Source organism: Salvelinus sp. IW2-2015, unplaced genomic scaffold, assembly GCF_002910315.2.
Source record: "Salvelinus sp. IW2-2015 unplaced genomic scaffold, ASM291031v2 Un_scaffold1244, whole genome shotgun sequence".
NCBI lineage: Eukaryota > Metazoa > Chordata > Actinopteri > Salmoniformes > Salmonidae > Salvelinus > Salvelinus sp. IW2-2015.
In genome coordinates, this window is record NW_019942795.1 from 204,830 (window position 1) to 224,389 (window position 19,560).

The 19,560-nt window shown below is 45.8% G+C and overlaps 1 protein-coding gene across 1 annotated transcript in view; it reads left to right on the forward strand.

The window, feature by feature from the left end:
- The window catches only part of cep126 (centrosomal protein 126), a 44,167-nt gene that overhangs the window by 1,595 nt on the left and 23,012 nt on the right, over positions 1-19,560 (forward strand). The window contains exons 3-8 of the mRNA XM_070438853.1: positions 2,446-2,591; positions 4,297-4,396; positions 4,862-5,090; positions 5,135-5,329; positions 7,202-9,542; positions 16,743-16,859. Coding sequence (XP_070294954.1) covers positions 2,446-2,591; positions 4,297-4,396; positions 4,862-5,090; positions 5,135-5,329; positions 7,202-9,542; positions 16,743-16,859 — 3,128 coding nt within the window. The remainder of the gene's footprint in view (positions 1-2,445; positions 2,592-4,296; positions 4,397-4,861; positions 5,091-5,134; positions 5,330-7,201; positions 9,543-16,742; positions 16,860-19,560) is intronic.

Sequence of the window (19,560 nt, forward strand, 5' to 3'; positions counted from 1 at the left end):
ATCAATATAATGGTATAAATGTTGTTTTTTGGGGGTCAGGGTTCCATTTGAGACACTGTGACTGTAAAGAACTAGAGGAGGACACATCCACTGTGACTGTAAAGTTAACTAGAGGAGGACACATCCGCTGTGACTGTAAAGTTAACTGAGGAGACCGGATCCGCTCTGTGATGCTGGTAAAAGATTTAACAGAGGAGGACACCCATGTGACTGTAAAGTTAACTAAGAGGAGGAAAGCATCGCGGTGCATGTAAAGAGTTTAACAGAGGAGAGACAACAATACCTGGTGACTCCTGGTAAAAGCGTTTAATCTTAAGAGTGAGAGAACTACTCCATGTGAGCTGGTACAAAGTTAACTAGGAGAGGGGATCATTCTTTCACTGTGACTGTAAAGTTACTAGAGGAGGACATCCACTGTGATGTAAACGTTAACGTAGAGGAGGACAATCATCCCTGAGCTGTAAGTTTACTAGAGGGAGGACCATCCGCATGTGACTGTAGATTTAAACTGGGAGAGAGACATCCCTGTGAGTGTAAAGTTTACTTAAGAAGGAGCGGACACATCACTGTGACTGTTAAGGAGTTAACTTAGAGAGAGAAGAACAACTCCTGGGACTGTAAAGTTAATAGAGGAGGACACAATCCACGTGGTGCAGAGTAAAATTAACTAGAGGAGGACACATCAGCTGACTGGACTCTAGAGTTAACTAGAGGAAGGACACATCCGCTGTGACTGAAGTAAAAGGTTAAGAACATCCACTGTACTGTAAAGTTAACTAGAGGAGACACATCCGCTGTGATGTAAAGTTACAGACGGAGGACACATCACATGTGACTGAAAAGTAACCTAGAGAGGAACAATCCGCTGTGACTGTAAAGTTAACTAGAGAGGACACATCCTGTGACTGTAAAGTTTACTAGAGGAGGACAATCCCTGTGACTGTAAGTTACTAGAGGTAGGAACATTCACGCTGTGACTGTAAGTAACTAGAGGAGGACACATCCGTGTGACTGTAAAGTTAAACTAGAGAGGACCATCGCTGTGACTGTAAGTTACCTAGAGGGGACACATTCGTGGACTTTGGTAAAGTTACAAGAGGAGGAAGACGATTGATGGACTGTAAAGTTTAACTAGAGGAGGGACACATCCGCTGTGACTGGTAAAGTTTATTCAGGTTTTTCTTACAATGTGCTGTTGTTCTCAGCATGATTTCATATTTTATCTGAAATGACGTCCTGGTAATTAGCCAACTGCAGGAGCTGGGTGTGTGTGTGGGTGTGTGTGTGTTAGTGTGTGTGGTGTGTGTGTGTGTGTGTGGTGTGATGATCGTGTGTGGGTGTGTGTGTGTGTGTGTGTGTGTTGGTGTGTGTGTGTGTGTGTGTGTGTGCTGTGTGTGTGTGAGAGAGACTCTCTTTAATTTCTGACTTCTGTGGAAGGAGCATTAACGGGCTAGCCAAGATAAGTCTTCCTCTGAGAAATCACCATATTGTTTTGTAAGCCGTAAGCCGTAAACCAAGGTGTCCTGTGTGGCTCAGTCGGTAGAGCATGGCACTTGTATCGCACAAAGGTTGTGGGTTCGATTCTCGCTCCGGCCACCCACACATATGTATCCACACATGACTGTCAGTCGCTTTAGATAAAAGTGTCTGTTAAATGGCAGATATTCTATAATATTGTGAGTTCTTGTTCATTAAAAGCCTTTATGTAATTTTCCCTCTCTAAACCAACCAGTTGTCACAGGAGTGGTTCCTTCAACTATTTAATGACTGCTGAGAAAGCACCTCAAGGAATGGACTCTAAAGATCACTACAATCAACCTTGATGGAACTGGGACCAGGCTAAATCCTATTTGAAAATGCTAGTCAGAGGAGTTGGCAAAAGTACAATCTGGGACCAGTCTATATATTCTCGTTGTGACTATGATAATACGAGAACGAGTTTTGATGAACAGATCCCTTGGGAACCAGTCCTGGTAATGTATTCTCTTGTTTTCCATGCAGAGGGTTCTGGAGGAGTTTGGGTTTAAACAGATTCTGACAGTCCTGGTAATGTGTTCTCTGTGGTTTTCCAATGCAGGGGTTTTCTGGAGGAGAGGAGATTGTTAAACAGATTGGGACCAGTTTTATATATTCTCGTTGTGACTATGAATAATAAGAGAAGAGTTGATGAACAGATCTGGGCCAGTCTGTAATGTATTCTCTGTGGTTTTCCATGCAGGGTTCTGGAGGAAGTTGGTTAAACAGATCTGGGACCAAGTCTGAATGTGTGTTTTCTCGTGTGTTTTTCATGAAGGGTTTCCTGGAGGAGAGGAGAGTTGGTTAAACAGATCTGGGACCAGTCTGTAATGTGTTCTCTGTGTTTTCCATGCAGGGTTCTGGAGGAGAGGAGATGGTTAAACAGATCTGGGACCAGTCTGTAATGTGTTGTCTGTGTTTTCCATGCAGGGTTCTGGAGGAGAGGAAGAAGCTGTGGGATGTCCAGGAACAGAGGCTGAGGGAGAACATCCTACAGCAACGTAAACAGAGAGTCCAGGATGCTACCGAACGCTTCCAGAGGGCACACCTGCCCCCCTCACAGAGACGCAGACAATGTCAGTCGCACAACCCAAAGCTGTGTGTCACACAGAAAAACACAATTACTGGTCTCCACTTTACTCTTTGTGGTTTGTAACTGTAATGCATTCCTGAGAAAACATCTGAATAGAATGAGTCACACACTACAGTGCATTCGGAAACTATTCAGACCCCTTGACTTTTTCCACATTTTGTTATGTTACAGACTTATTCTAAAATGGATTAAATAAAAAAAAWTTTACCTCATCAATACCACATAATGACAAAGCGAAAACATGTTTTTAGAAATGTTTGCTAATTTATAAAAAAAAATACAAATAAAAAATACCTTATTTACGTAAGTATTCAGACCCTTTTCTATGAGACTCGACATTGAGCTCAGGTGCATCCTGTTTCCATGGACCATCATTCATGTTTCTACTTCTTGATTGGAGTCCATCTGTGGTAAATTCAGTTGATTGGACATGATTTGGAAAGGCACACACCTGTCTATATGAGGTCTCACAGTTGACAGTGCATGTCAGAGCAACAACCAAGTCATGAGGTGGAAGGAATTGTCCGTAGAGCTCCGAGGCAGGATTGTGTCGAGGCACAGATCTGGGGAAGGTCACCAAAACATTTCTGCAGTATTGAAGGTCCCCAAGAACACAGTGGCCTCCATGATTCTTAAATGGAAGAAGATTGGAACCACCAAGACTCTTCCTAGAGCTGGCCGCCCAGCCACATTGAGCAATCGGGGGAGAAGGGCCTTGTTCAGGGAGTTGACTAAGAACGTGATGGTCACTGACAGACCTCCAGAGTTCCTCTGTGGAGAAGGGAGAACCTTCCAGAAGGACAACTATCTCTGCAGCACTCCACTAATCAGGCCTTTATGGTAGAGTGGCCAGACGGAAGACACTCCTCAGTAAAAGGCACATGACAGCGGAGGCACCTAAAGAGGCACCTAAAGACTCTTAGACCATGAGAAACAAGATTCTCTGGTCTGATGAAACCAAGATTGACCTTGACCTGAATGCCAAGTGTCACATCTGGAGGAAACCTGGCACCATCCCTACGGTGAAGCATGGTGGTGGCAGCATCATGCTGTGGGGATGTTTTTCAGCGGCAGGGACTGGGAGACTAGTCAGGATCGAGGGAAAGATGAACGGAGCAAAGTATAGAAATATTCTTGATGAAAACCTGCTCAGGACCTCACTGGGGCCAAGGTTCACCTTCCAACAGGACAACGACCCTAAGTACATAGACAAGACAACGCAGGAGTGGCTTCGGGACAAGTCTCTGATGTCCTTGAGTGGCCCAGCCAGAGGCCGGACTTGAACCCGATCAAACATCTCTGGAGAGACCTAAAAATAGCTTGAGAGGATCTGCAGAGAAGAGTAAGAGAAATTCCCCAAATACAGGTGTGTCAAGCTTGTAGCGTCATACCCAAGAAGACTCGAGGCTGTAATCACTGCCAAAGGTGCTTCAACAAAGTACTGAGTAAAGGGTCTGAATACTTATGTAAATGTGATATTTGCAAACATTTCGAAAAACCTGTTTTTGCTTTGTCATTATGGGGTATTGTGTGTAGATTGCTGAGGATTTTTWAAATTATTTAATCCATTTTATAATAAGTTTGTAACGTAACAAAATTTGGAAAAAAGTCRAGGTGTCTGAATACATTCCGACGGCCCCGTAATTATACCAACAAGTTACCAGACATTTATCTCGGTTGTATTGCAGCTTTCGGGAAGAGCACCCTTAATATCGAGGAGGCACTTCATCACATACAAGGCACCTTGACCTTGAGTTCCTACACCAGACAATCGTCCACCCCCAACAGGTCAGAATGTCTGCTAGAATAGCTCAACTGTTTACAAGTACTACGTGTACTAGTAAAGAAATTAATATCCCAACATATATATATATATATACACATGTACGTATAACCATTACCCTATGAACACATATTAACTATTATAATGACTTTATAAACATTTATAATGGCTTATTAACGTTATTACACCAACTGCATGTCACCATCTGCATATTTCTCCAGGCTTTTCATGAATGTAATTTTCTAGCCTGAGTCCCAGTCTGTTTGTGCTATCATACCACAGACTCTGTGTCACTCATTGTCATGTTTTGGCTTGACAATGGCAGCAATGGAGCTGGCAAGAGTACAAACTGATCTGGGATCAGTTTAGCCGACCCTATAGTTTACCGGCATTTATAATTAACGTTATTATACCAACTACATATCACCATCAGCATGTTTCTCTGGTCAATCCTTTTGGTTTAAACACAGGAGCTGCACTTCATCCCCTAAGCCTCCCCCGACTCCCAGCCCGTCGCTCCACCAGGGGACCCTGTCTGCCCTCGAGGCCTACAGCAAACTGATGCAGGACAGAACCTACAGCAGTTTCAAGAACAGGCTACTATTCCTCAGCCTGCTCCAGGACACACAGCCGAGGGACAGGGACGATCTGCAGGACACACAGCTGAGGGACAGGGACGATCTGCAGGACACACAGTCCGCAGGGACAGGGTGCAGGCATCTGCACAGGACACACAGCTGCAGGGACCAGCGGACAAGGAGAAGGATGATCTGCAGGACACACAGCTGAGGGACAGGGACGAACTGCAGGACACACAGCCGAGGGAGAGGGACAAGGAGAGGGACGAGCTGCAGGACACACAGCTGAGGGACATGGTGTTCCTCAATGAGCTGCAGGACGCACAGCTGTGGGACAAGGAGACCTGTAGCAGTCCACAGGTAGGCATTGTGGGTCAACTATCTCTATTAAATCAACAAACTACCCGTATGTTTTCTGAAGCTCACAGTTCATATCTCTATTACATGTATAGCCTTTATCAATGAGTTGTTTCAATTTAAAAAATCCTTGTTGAATTCAACTCTGGAGAAGCTAACCGTTACGTCTCTTCTCTGTTGCTGTGGAAAGTAACCACGTCCCTGTAGTGTAATGTTAGCCTGTAGCTGCTACTTCTCTGTTGCTGTGGAGGGAAAGTTAACCACTGTCCTGTAGTGTAATGTTAGCCTGTAGCTGCTACTTCTCTGTTGCTGTGGAGGGGAAGGCAACCACGTCCCTGTAGTGTAATGTTAGCCTGTAGCTGCTACTGCCTGGACCTGCCATCAACAGACAGAGGCCCTCTGCGCACACACAGGAATGCAACACACAGGTACACACAAGTATCTAGGGCACTAGATACTTGACATACACTACATGACCAAAAGTATGTGGACACCTGCTCATCGAACATCTCCTTCCAAAATCACGGGCGTTAATATCCACTCTTCTGGGAGGCTTTCCACTAGATGTTGGAACATTGCTGACGGGACTTGCTTCCATTCAGCCACAAGTGCATTAGTGAGGTCGGCGCAGTGATGTTGGGGCGATTACGGCCTGGCTCGCAGTCGGCTTTCCAATGCTTCAATCATTATTGTTCAAAGGTGTTCGGTGGGGTTGAGGTCAGGGCTCTGTGCAGGCCAGTCCAGTTCTTCCACACCAATCTCCGCAAACCATTTCTGTATGGACCTGGCTTTGTGCACGGGGGCATTGTCATGCTGAAACAGGAAAGGGCCTTCCCCAAACTGTTGCTACAAATTTGTAAGCTGTAGCTCTACGATTTCCCTTCACTGGAACTAAGGGCCCCAACCATGAAAAACAGCCCCAGACCATTATTCCTCCTCCACCAAACTTTACAGTTGGCACTATGCATTCGGGCAGATAGCGTTTTCCTGGCTTCCGCCAAACCCAGATTCGTCCGTCGGACCGGATGGTGAAGCGTGATTCTTCACTCCAGAGAAAGCGTTTCCACTGCTCCAGAGTCCAATGGCGTCGAGCTTTACACCACTCCAGCTGACACTTGGCTTTGCGCATGGTGATCATAGGCTTGTGTGCGGCTGCTCGGCCATGGAAACCCATTTCATGAAGCTCCCGACGAACAGTTCTTGTGCTGATGTTGCTTCCAGAGGCAGTTTGGAACTCGGTAGTGAGTGTTGCAACTGAGGACAGACAATTTTTATGCGCTTCAGCACTCGGCAGGCCCGCACTTTGAACTTGTGTGGCCTACTACTTTCCGGCTGAGCCGTTGTTGCTCCTAGATGTTTCCACTTCACAATAACAGCACTTACAGTTGACCGGAGCAGCTCTAGCAGGGCAGACATTTGAGGAACTGACTTGTTGGAAAGATAGCATCCTATAACGGTGTCACGTTGAAAGTCACTGAGCTCTTCAGCAAGGCCATTCTGCTGCCAGTGTTTGTCTATGGAGATTGCATGGCGGTGTGCTCGATTTTATACACCTGTCAGCAACGGGTGTGGCTGAAATAGCCAAATCCACTAGTTTGAAGGGGTGTCCACATACTTTTGTATATATATATATAGTGTATCTATGTACATTATTAAGGAAATCATACCATCATGACATTCACTTGTTGAATAATACATCTCTTCTGTTGTTGAATTAATGCATCTCAGAGGAACTCATTGAAAATACGTGTTTTTATGCTTTCATGGGTAATCCTCTGAGGTTCCTTGTACTTTTTAAATAGTTTTCATATGTATGAATTGTTTTACCCAAATATCAATGAATCAACCAACAAAACTATCTCTTCTGTATTACAGCATCGCAATGTGACTCAGTCAGAGAGCCTGTCCAGTCTGGATAGCTTGGAGATGGAGGACGTCTTAAACCACAACAACACAATACAGAGGGTCCACAGCTCTTGGTTAGATCACCAGAAACATCCCAATGGTCCATCCTCTGACTTGTCCTTTTGTCCACCAACAAAGAGAAGTGGTAACCTCCTACTCCAACAGGGCAAAGTTGATGCTAGCCCTCAGCCCCCCAGACCAAAGCAGACAGAGTCTGTCGAAGATTGTAACAGCAGACTGCACCAGCTCTCGCAGGCCACTGGGTGGCAGAGTTGTACAGACCAATCATCATCACAGAGTAACACTATAACCCAGTCCCCACTCCTCAGTGTCAGTCACCACAGCCTGCTAACTCTGAGTGGGATTATAGATACATCCTCAATACGTTCAGATACCGGTGACCAACACTCTCAGCAAAGGGAAAGTCATCTGAGGAGGGACCACAGAGTCTCAGGGGTCGTAGCGTGCTCTAAGGTTTCTACCCCAGACAGAACGCTGCTAGAGTTCACCTCTTGTCTGACCCCAGAGGGAAAGTTAGAATTTAGGCAGCAGGTGAGACCCCAGGAGGACAAGTATTCCAAACAACCGTCTGCGACACAGGTCCTTCTGCCTGGGAAAACTTGCAGCCACAAAGACCTTCTGTGTGAAGCCCCCTCTTCAAACCCTGATCATATCCTCAGTTATAGCACTAAAAGTAGCTCAGGGGCCCGAGAGGACACCGCCATCATTCAGCCAACAAAAAGCACACAACAACAGTCACACTGGAGCAAACCCAGTGTAGAAGATGCCATGATCAACCTCAACAAAGGGACCAACTCTGAACCCAAAGCAGGGTCCAACTCTGAGCCCAAAGCAGGGTCCAACTCTGAGCCCAAAGCAGGGTCCAACTCTGAGCCCAAAGCAGGGTCCAAATCTGAGCCCAAAGCCGGAAGGTCTAAGAACACAGACCCTCTCAGTCAGACGTTGGGTCATTGTAATATCAGGTCTGACTTCCCTAAAGGCCTGAAGAGCCTGCAGGTGGATATAACACCAACACACCTCCCAGATAGGCCTCCATCTCCTCCACCTGCAGCTGCTGTCAGCACAGCCACAGATCATCATAAAGGCACTGAAGTCCGATGCATAAAGGGAATTCTTAAAAAACAATCAAAATACGGCGTGTCGGGAGGAAACACTTATTCTAGTATGTATAACGCCAGGCATTTAATATTCACCAAACAATTCAACAWGTCCATCAGAGATAGTGTGGAACTGACCAGAAGGAAAGGCAAGGATGCAGAGGGCAACAAGATGGTCAAAAAGAAGGTACGCTGGTTTGACGAGGTAAATCTGGAGGAAGAGGAGGAGATGAAACAGAGTCCTATAACAAACAACAAGTGTGTTTCTGAGTATCCACTACCTCTACATAAACACTCAGCATCATCAGACCACCAACAGGGTCAGGGCCAGACGGTGGCCACCAACACCCCTCTGGCCTCCACCGGCTATCATTTTACCAAGCAGGCCTGGGCAGATGTCAGGATCCAGGAGAGCAGGCTGCAGGGGCACCAGGGGGTCCAGGAGAGAGGCCAGGAGGCCAGGGAGACAAGAGTGGAAGCCAGGGAGGTCAGGGTCCAGCGGGGGAGCAGCGGGAGAACCGGGTGCCCCAGAGTCCCCAGGAGAGTGAGATCTGCCAGGGCAGGGATGGATCCTGTTTCGTCCCGCTCCAGAAAAGGCACGGTCATCAGACCCCAATCTGCTACGGAGGCCAGCAGCCACGTGGCCCGGGTGACCCATGGGAAGGTCATGGTGCCTCGTCCCCCGCCCCGCACTGAAACCATGGAGCCAAAAACACACACAAGACAGACGGATGCTGTAGTATCATACACCACCACCACTCCTTACAACATAGATCACACTAATGACACCACCAAGACTCCTTACAACATGGATCCCTTTAATGACACCACCAAGACTCCTTACAACATGGATCCCTTTAATGACACCACCAAGACTCCTTACAACATGGATCAGTCTAACTCTGCTGCTACTAAAGCAGGGATTCCTGTAGATGAGGCGTTGTGTAATAATAACACCCTGGACAGCTTGGCCCCGTCCCAGACCCGTACACATGTCATTAGGGCAGAGAGCGGCGTTATTTCCAACCCATCCAAGGCCACCCCCATGTCAGGCCAGCAGGACGCCCAGGGAGAGGCCGCCAGATGGGGGCTGCTGTACCATGAGAAAGGCCTCTGTCTGGACCGTACTCCCACAGACGAGGAGATCTCCCAGCTCTGGCATGGAGTCCGTAGTGCCTTAGCCACCAAGGACGGTAATGTACTGTACTGTAGATTGATCAGACTGTCCGGTCCTCACATCTCTAATACATGTGTTGTTGTCACCAGTTGAGAAGGACGTGTTGTGGAAATTACCACCAGGGTCACCTGAAGTCAATATTAAATGAATCATTCTTTATTATCAGCAAGCTGGAGAGGTTCCAACAAACTTAACGCTCCATAGTACACGTTGGTCAGGAGCTCTGCCGGGACAGTCCCGTTAGTACTCTTATATACTGCTTACACAGACAAGTTATATTTGCATGATTTAGCTTACTCATTATTTATAATTAATTCATCATTAACATTTGGTTCATGCATGTGACAGACCAATACCTCACAAGGCTTCTTATCTCCAAGCTGAGACCTTGTTACTGAGACACCCCTTTCGGTTCTCAAAACAATGTTCTGGGCGTACTGCCGAATTGCTTTTACTGATAGTGAGGATTCCTCCCATGCACGATCAATCAGTCACTTGCATGAACCCAGTGGAATTGGTTATTAGAAAAGCACAAACATGAAATGTTCCTTCACAGATATTAATGTGCATGTCAGTCAAATTAGATAAACTTTATCACATTTAGCTTGTTGTTTAGTTTGAGCTCTCAAGTTTTACGGCATAGTTAGTAGGGATGTGCATCTTTCCTTTCATGAACGATTCGATACGCATCTGGTACGATACACGTTTTAGTTTGAAACGATTTGATACGCATCTAGATACATGGGCTGTGAGACGATACAGGAACCATACATTTTACTTTGAAACGATTCGGTTTCCTGGTGGTTTATTAAGGATCCCAATTAGTTCCTGCCAAGGCAGCAGCTACTCTTCCTGGGGTTTATTATGGATCCCCATTAGTTCCTGCCAAGGCAGCAGCTACTCTTACTGGGGTTCATTATGTATTACATTTACATTTACATTTAAGTCATTTAGCAGACGCTCTTATCCAGAGCGACTTACAAATTGGTGCATTTCACCTATGATATCCAGTGGAACAACCACTTTACAATAGTGCATCTAACTCTTTTAAGGGGGGGGGGTTAGAAGGATTACTTTATCCTATCCTAGGTATTCCTTAAAGAGGTGGGGTTTCAGGTGTCTCCGGAAGGTGGTGATTGACTCCGCTGACCTGGCGTCGTGAGGGAGTTTGTTCCACCATTGGGGTGCCAGAGCAGCGAACAGTTTTGACTGGGCTGAGCGGGAACTGTACTTCCTCAGAGGTAGGGAGGCGAGCAGGCCAGAGGTGGATGAACGCAGTGCCCTTGTTTGGGTGTAGGGCCTGATCAGAGCCTGAAGGTACGGAGGTGCCGTTCCCCTCACAGCTCCGTAGGCAAGCACCATGGTCTTGTAGCGGATGCGAGCTTCAACTGGAAGCCAGTGGAGAGAGCGGAGGAGCGGGGTGACGTGAGAGAACTTGGGAAAGTTGAACACCAGACGGGCTGCAGCGTTCTGGATGAGTTGTAGGGTTTAATGGCACAGGCAGGGAGCCCAGCCAACAGCGAGTGCAGTAATCCAGACGGGAGATGACAAGTGCCTGGATTAGGACCTGCGCCGCTTCCTGCGTGAGGCAGGGTCGTACTCTGCGAATGTTGTAGAGCATGAACCTACAGGAACGGGTCACCGCCTTGATGTTAGTTGAGAAACGACAGGGTGTTGTCCAGGATCACCCAAGGTTCTTAGCACCTGGGAGGAGGACACAATGGAGTTGTCAACCGTGATGGCGAGATCATGAACGGGCAGTCCTTCCCTGGGAGAAGAGCAGCTCCGGCTTGCCGAGGTTTCAGCTTGAGGTGTGATTCCGTCATCCACACTGATATGTCTGCCAGACATGCAGAGATGCGATTCACCACCTGGTTATCAGAGGGGGAAAGGAGAAGATTAATTGTGTGTCGTCTGCATAGCAATGATAGGAGAGACCATGTGAGGATATGACAGAGCCAAGTGACTTGGTGTATAGCGAGAATAGGAGAGGGCCTAGAACAGAGCCCTGGGGAACACAGTGGTGAGAGCACGTGGTGCGGAGACAGATTCTCGCCACGCCACCTGGTAGGAGCGACCTGTCAGGTAGGACGCAATCCAAGCGTGGGCCGCCCGGAGATGCCCAGCTCGGAGAGGGTGGAGAGGAGGATCTGATGGTTCACAGTATCAAAGGCAGCCGATAGGTCTAGAAGGATGAGAGCAGAGGAGAGAGAGTTAGCTTTAGCAGTGCGGAGCGCCTCCGTGACACAGAGAAGAGCAGTCTCAGTTGAATGACTAGTCTTGAAACCTGACTGATTTGGATCAAGAAGTCATTCTGAGAGAGATAGCAGAAAGCTGGCCAAGGACGGCACGTTCAAGAGTTTTGGAAGAAAAGAAAGAAGGGATACTGGGTCTGTAGTTGTTGTTGACATCGGAGGGACGAGTGTAGGTTTTTTCAGAAGGGGTGCAACTCTCGCTCTCTTGAAGACGGAAGGGACGTAGCCAGCGGTCAAGGATGAGTTGATGAGCGAGGTAGGTAAGGGAGAAGGTCTCCGGAAATGGTCTGGAGAAGAGAGGAGGGGATAGGTCAAGCGGCAGGTTGTTGGGCGGCCGGCCGTCACAAGACGCGAGATTTCATCTGGAGAAGAGAGGAGAAAGAGATCAAAGCACAGGTAGGGCAGTGTGAGCAGAACCAGCGGTGTCGTTTGACTTAGCAAACGAGATCGGATGTCGTCGACCTTCTTTTCAAAATGGTTGACGAAGTCATCAGCAGAGAGGGAGGAGGGGAGGAGGGGAGGAGGATTCAGGAGGGAGAGAAGGTGGCAAAGAGCTTCCTAGGGTTAGAGGCAGATGCTTGGAATTTAGAGTGGTAGAAAATTGGCTTTAGCAGCAGAGACAGAAGAGGAGAATGTAGAAGAGAGGGAGTGAAAGGATGCCAGGTCCGCAGGGAGGCGAGTTTTCCTCCATTTCCGCTCGGCTGCCCGGAGCCCTGTTCTGTGAGCTCGCAATAGTCGTCGAGCCACGGAGCAGGAGGGGAGGACCGAGCCGGCCTGGAGGATAGGGACATAGAGAGTCAAAGGATGCAGAAAGGAGGAGAGGAGGGTTGAGGAGCAGAATCAGGAGATAGGTTGGAGAAGGTTTGAGCAGAGAAGAGATGATAGGATGGAAGAGGAGAGAGTAGCGGGGAGAGAGAGAGCAAGGTTGGGACGGCGCGATACCATCCGAGTAGGGGCAGTGTGGGAAGTGTTGGATGAGAGCGAGAGGGAAAAGGATACAAGGTAGTGGTCGGAGACTTGGAGGGAGTTGCAATGAGATTAGTGGAAGAACAGCATCTAGTAAAGATGAGGTCAAGCGTATTGCCTGCCTTGTGAGTAGGGGGGAAGGTGAGAGGGTGAGGTCAAAAGAGGAGAGGAGTGGAAAGAAGAGCAGCAGAGGAATGAGTCAAAGGTAGACGTGGGGAGGTTAAAGTCACCCAGAACTGTGAGAGGTGAGCCATCCTCAGGAAAGGAACTTATCAGGGCGTCAAGCTCATTGATGAACTCTCCAAGGGAACCTGGAGGGCGATAAATGATAAGGATGTTAAGCTTGAAAGGGCTGGTAACTGTGACAGCATGGAATTCAAAGGAGGCGATAGACAGATGGGTCAGGGGAGAAAGAGAGAATGTCCACTTGGGAGAGATGAGGATCCCAGTGCCACCACCCCGCTGACCAGAAGCTCTTGGGGTGTGCGAGAACACGTGGGCAGACGAGGAGAGAGCATGTATCCCCATTAGTTCCTGCCAAGGCAGCAGCTACTCGTCCTGGGGTTTATTATGGATCACCATTAGTTCCTGCCAAGACTGCAGCTACTCTTCCTGGGGTTTATTATGGAACCCCATTAGTTCCTGTCAAGGCAGCAGCTACTCTTCCTGGGGTTTATTATGGATCCCCATTAGTTCCTGCCAAGGCAGCAGCTACTCTTCCTGGGGTTTATTATGGATCCCCATTAGTTCCTGTTGCCAAGGCAGCAGCTACTCTTCCTGGGGTTTATTTTTATACAATTTAAAAACATTACAGCAAATTCAGGCCCCTATTCTACTACCACATATCTACAACAGAGTCCATGTGTACGTGTGAGTATGGTGCGTATGTTATCATGGGTATGCATGTCAGTGCCTGTGTTTGTGTTGCTTCACATTCCCCGCAGTAGCATAAAGTGTATTTTTGTATCTGTTTTTTAAATCTAATTTTACTGCTGCATAAATTACTTGATGTGGAATAGTTCCATGTAGTCATGGCTCTATGTAGTACTGTGCGCCTCCCATAGTCTGTTCTGGACTTGGGGACTGTGAAGAGACCTCTGGTGGCCTGTCTTGTGGGGTATGCATGGGTGTCCGAGCTGTGTGCCAGTAGTTYAAACAGACAGCTCGGTGCATTCAACATGTCAATACCTCTCACAAMTACAAGTAGTGATGAAGTMAATCTCTCCTCCAMTTTGAGCCAGGAGAGATTGACATATTATTAATATTAGCTCTCTGTGTACATCCAGCTGCCCTGTTCTGAGCCAATTGCAATTTTCCTCTTTCTGGCACCTGACCACACAACTGAACAGTAGTCCAGGTGTGACAAAACTAGGGCATGTAGGACCTGCCTTGTTGATAGTGTTGTTAAGAAGGTAGAAACTAGGGCCTGTAGGACCTGCCTTGTTGATAATGCTGTTAAGAAGGTAGAAACTAGGGCCTGTAGGACCTGCCTTGTTGATAGTGCTGTTAAGAAGGTAGAAACTAGGGCCTGTAGGACCTGCCTTGTTGATAGTGCTGTTAAGAAGGTAGAAACTAGGGCCTGTAGAACCTGCCTTGTTGATAATGCTGTTAAGAAGGTAGAAACTAGGGCCTGTAGGACCTGCCTTGTTGATAGTGCTGTTAAGAAGGCAGAGCATCGCTTTATTATAGACATACTCCTCCCCATCTTAGCTACTGTTGTATCCATATGTTTTGACCATGACAGTTTACAATCCAGGGTTACTCAAAGCAGTTTAGTCACCTCAACTTGCTCCATTTCCACAGTATTCATTACAAGGTTTAGTTGAGGTTTAGGGTTTAGTGAATTATTTATACCAAATACAATGCTTTTAGTTTTTTAAATATTTAGTGCAAACGTATTCCTTGCCTCCCGTTCTGAAACTAACTGCAGCTCTTTGTTAAGTGTTGCAGTCATTTCAGCCGCTGTAGTAGCTGACGTGTTGAGTGTTGAGTCATCCGCATACTCAAAGCCATTGGCATGTAGTTAGTAAAGATTGAAAAAAGTAGGGAGCCTAGACAGCTGCCCTGGGGAATTCCTGATTCTACCTGCATTATGTTGGAGAGGCTTCCATTAAAGAACACCCTCTGTGTTCTGTTAGACAGGTAACTCTTTATCCACAATATAGCAGAGGGTGTAAAGCCATAACATACGTTTTTCCAGCAGTGGACTATGATAGATAATGTCAAAAGCCGCACTGAAGTGTGACAAAACTGCCCCCACAATATTTTTTATCATCAATTTCTCTCAGCCAATCATCAGTCATTTGTGTAAGTGCTGTGCTTGTTGAGTGTCCATCCCTATAAGCTGAAAGTCTGTTGTCAATTTGTTTACTGAAAAATAGCATTGTATCTGGTCAAACATGATTTTTTCCCAAAAGTTTACTAAGGGTTGGTAACAGGCTGATTGGTCAGCTATTTGAGCCAGTAAAGGAGGCTTTACTATTCTTGGGTAGAGGAATGACTTTAGCTCCCCTCCAGGCCTGAGGGCACACRCTYTCTAGTAGGCTTAAATTGAAGATGTGGCAATATCGTCCGCTATTCTCCTCAGTTATTTTCCATCCAAGTTGTCAGACCCTGGTTSTTGATAGACAACAATCCTTTTTCACACTCACTTTACGGAATTAAAAATGACAATGCTTGTCTTTCATAATTTGATCAGTTATACTTGGATGTGTAGTGTCAGTGTTTGTTTCTGGCATGTYACGCCTAAGTTTGCTGATCTTGCCAATGAAAAAATCAGCAAGTAGTTGGTAATATCAGTTGGTTTTGGGATGAATGAGCCTTTTGGTTCAATGAATGATGGAGCTGAGATTGCCTTTTTTCCCAAAATGTAATTTTAAGRTGCTCCAAAGCTTTTTACTATCATTCTTTATATCATTTATCTTTGTTTCATAGTGTAGTTTCTTCTTTTTATTCAGTTTAGTCACGTGATTTCTTAATTTGCAGTACTTTTGCCAATTGGTTCTGCAGCCAGTAACTGGAATACGCAATTTCATAAATGTGTCAAGTGCAGTGTCTGATTGTGCCTCATTACACATCACGGACCAAACGATATTCTTTACATCAACAACATATGAATCACTACAAAACGTATTGTATGACCTCTTATGCACTATATTAGGCCCAGCCTTTGGATCTTTGGTTTTCCTAGATGTGGCTACTATTTTGTGATGGCTACATCCGATGGATCTGGATACTGCTTTCAAACACATTTCTGCAGYGTTAGTAAAGATGTGATCAATTCAGATGAGGTATTTTCAGAATAAAACAAAATGAGTTAAAAACACCAGTGAACCATTGATTCCTGAAGTTTGAATTTGTTTTCTGACCGATGCTTAATTTGGATCKGTTTAGGCTCTGATGCACTCGCAGGTTAACCATTTGAACCGGGGGCCGATATGTAATGTTGAATCGTTCCATCCCTAGTAATTAGTTATTTTTATTGTATGTAATTTATGACTGATGTCATCCACCTGCTATTGGAAATATATTTTCAACTGCTAATTATTTTTTTTACATGGAAAGTACTGAGGACCCAGTGACCTAAAGCCTCCCCACTGAACTCACTGCACCTTGTGCTGTTGGCTAGTCCAACAGAAACCCTTTTGACGGGACAGTACTCTCTTTGTGTGGCTGCCAGTTTGTAACTTTGTTTGAGGATTCTTTAGGTATGAAAACATTTCTTAGGAAAGCTCCTTCTTAAGTTCAATCGATACGCTGTGTTTTCATTGCCCCCCCCCGTACCACTCACCATCACATATGGGATTACTACACCGGTGAAATRTATCATGGGAAAATGTCCTTCTTTTTGGCTCATGTTTTTGTATCGGGATAGTTTGGAGAGAAACTTTTATAACAGTTTTATGAAACTGTTATGAAAAACTGGTTTTTCATAACAGAATCTGGAGCATGGAGGGGAAACTAGGAACCTCTGACTTGCTGTTTTGTCTCTTTAGGTGACCCTATAACTGTCCTGCCTCAAGCACACCTATCTCGCGTTACTATCAACGGGGACAGCCTGATCAACGGAGTTAAGGCCACGATGGGAGACTTCTTCCTCTCTCCAACCAATGGTAAGAAGGTCAAAGAAGATTTAGCCTAGGTGGCGTCTCAAATTGCACCCTATTCCCTATTTTGTGCACTACGTTACAGATTTATTCTAAAATGGATAAAATTAATGTTTTTCCTCATCACACAATAACCCATAATGAGAAAGTGAAACCAGGTTTTTAGAAATTTTTGCAAATGTATWAAAAATAAAAAACATAAATACCTTATTTATATAAGTATTCAGACCCTTCGCTATGAGACTTAATATTGAGCTCAGGTTCATCCTGTTTCCATTGGTCATCCTTGATGTTTCTACAATTTGATTGGGGGGGATACCTAGTCAGTTGTACAACTGAATGCATTGAACTGAAATGGGTTTAACCCAAGCCCTCTGAATCAGAGAGGTGTGAGGAGCTGCCATRATCAACATCCACGTCTTCGGCGCCCGGGGAACAGTAGGTTAACTGCCTAGCTCAGGGGCAGAACGACAGATTTTTACMTTGTCAGCTCAGTGATTCGATACAGCAACCTTTCGGTTACTGGCCCAACGCTCTAAACACTAGGCTACCTGCCGCACGGAGTCCACCTGTGGTAAATTCAATTGATTGGACATGATTTGGAAAGGCACACACCTGTCTATATAAGGTCCCACAGTTGACAGTGCATGTCAAAGCAAAAAACAAGCCTTGAGGTCGAAGGAATTGTCCGTAGAGCTCCGAACCAGGATTGTGTTGAGGCACAGCTCTTGGGAAGGGTACCAAAAAATGTCCGTAGCATTGAAAGTCCCCAAGAATGCATTGGCCTCCATCATACTTAAATGGAAGAAGTTTGGAACCACCAAGACTCTTCCTAGACTGGCCGCCCGACCAAACTGTTGAAATCGGGGAGAAGGGCCTTGGTCAGAGAGGTGACCAAGAACCCGATGGTCACTCTGACAGAGCTCCAGAGTTCCTCTGTGGAGATGGGAGAACCTTCCAGAAGGACACCCATCTCTGCAGCACTCCACCAATCAGGCCTTTATGGTAGAGTGGCCAGACAGAAGCCACTCCTCAGTAAAAGGCACATGACAGCCCGCTTGGCGTTTGCCAAAAGGCACCTAAAGATTCTTAGACCATGAGAAACAAGATTCTCTGGTCTGATGAAACAAGATTGAACTCCTGGCCTGAATGCCAAGCATCATGTCTGGAGGAAACCTGCCACCATCCCTATGGTGAAGCATGGTGGTGGCACCATCATGCTGTGGGGATGTTTTTCAGCGGCAGGGACTGGGAGACTAGTCAGGATCGAGGGAAAGATGAACGGAGCAAAGTACAGAGAGATCCTTGATGAAAACCGGTTCCAGAGCTCTCAGGACCTCAGACTGGGCTGAAGGTTCACCTTCCAACAGGACAACGACCCTAAGCACACAGCCAAGACGATGCTGGAGCAACTTCAGGACAAGTCTCTGATGTCCTTGAGGGGCCCAGCCAGAGCCTAGACTTGAACCCAATCTAACATCTCTGGAGAGACCTGAAAATAGCTTGAGAGGATCTGCAGAGAAGAATAGGAGAAACTCCCCAAATACAGGTGTGCCAAGCTTGTAGCATCATACCCAAGAAGACTCGAGGCTGTAATYACTGCCAAAGATGCTTCAACAAAGTACTGAGTAAAAGGTCTGAATACTTATGTAAATGTGATATTTAATTTAATTTTCTTGTTTTTTTCCCCCAAAATATTTATACACACCTTTTTTTGCTTCTTCATTATGGGGTATTTTGTTTAGATTTGAAAAAAAATACAAATATTTAATCCCTAAAGATCTTCCCTTTGATTCAGAAGAAATAGAAATTACTTGACCTGTAGTTACTAGAGGTYGACCGATTTATGATTTTTCAACGCCGATACCAATACCGATTATTGGARGACCAAAAAAAGCCGATACCGATTTATCAGTCAATTWAAAAWATATATATATGTAATAATGACAATTTCAACAATACTGAATGAACACTTTTATTTTAACTTAATATAATACATCAAAAAAATATATTTAGTCTCAAATAAATAATGAAACATGTTCAATTTGGTTTAAATAATGCAAAAACACAGTGTTGGAGAAGAAAGTAAAAGTGCAATATGTGCCATGTAAGAAAGCTAACGTTTAAGTTCCTTGCTCAGAACATGAGAACATATGAATAGCATATGCTGTATTTCGTTCAAACCATTGAAGCTGTAATTCTCTCTTCTCTCCCAGTCCTATCCCTCTCTCTCTCCACTCTCTCTCCCCATCTCCTCGTCTCTCTTCTCCATCTCTCTCTCCTCTCTCTCTCTTCTAATGCGCCTAGAAAAAGTAATCCCATGTAGTTCCCTAATTTGTATGCAAATGAGCGTCCCTGCTCCACTGCAGAAATTATTTTGTCAAGACCCAGTCTCTGACTATAGGCCTCTGTTTCGGCCCTTTTCCCATCTACATCCAGCTGAATGAATGATGATGAAAAGTGTGTATTATTGTTTTGCACGGCTACTGACAGAATATATATTTGTTTGCCTACAGGTCCTGCTTGTACAGACTTCCCTTCCCTCTCATCCCTAGTCTCAGTACAGCTTCCTCCTCTATGATCCTGTCTCAGGTACAGCTTCCCTTCCTCTACCATCCTAGTTCTAGGTACAGACTTCCCTTCCTCTATCTCCATCTCAGTACAGACTTCCCTTCTCTCTTACCATCCTAAAGTCTTCAGTACAGGA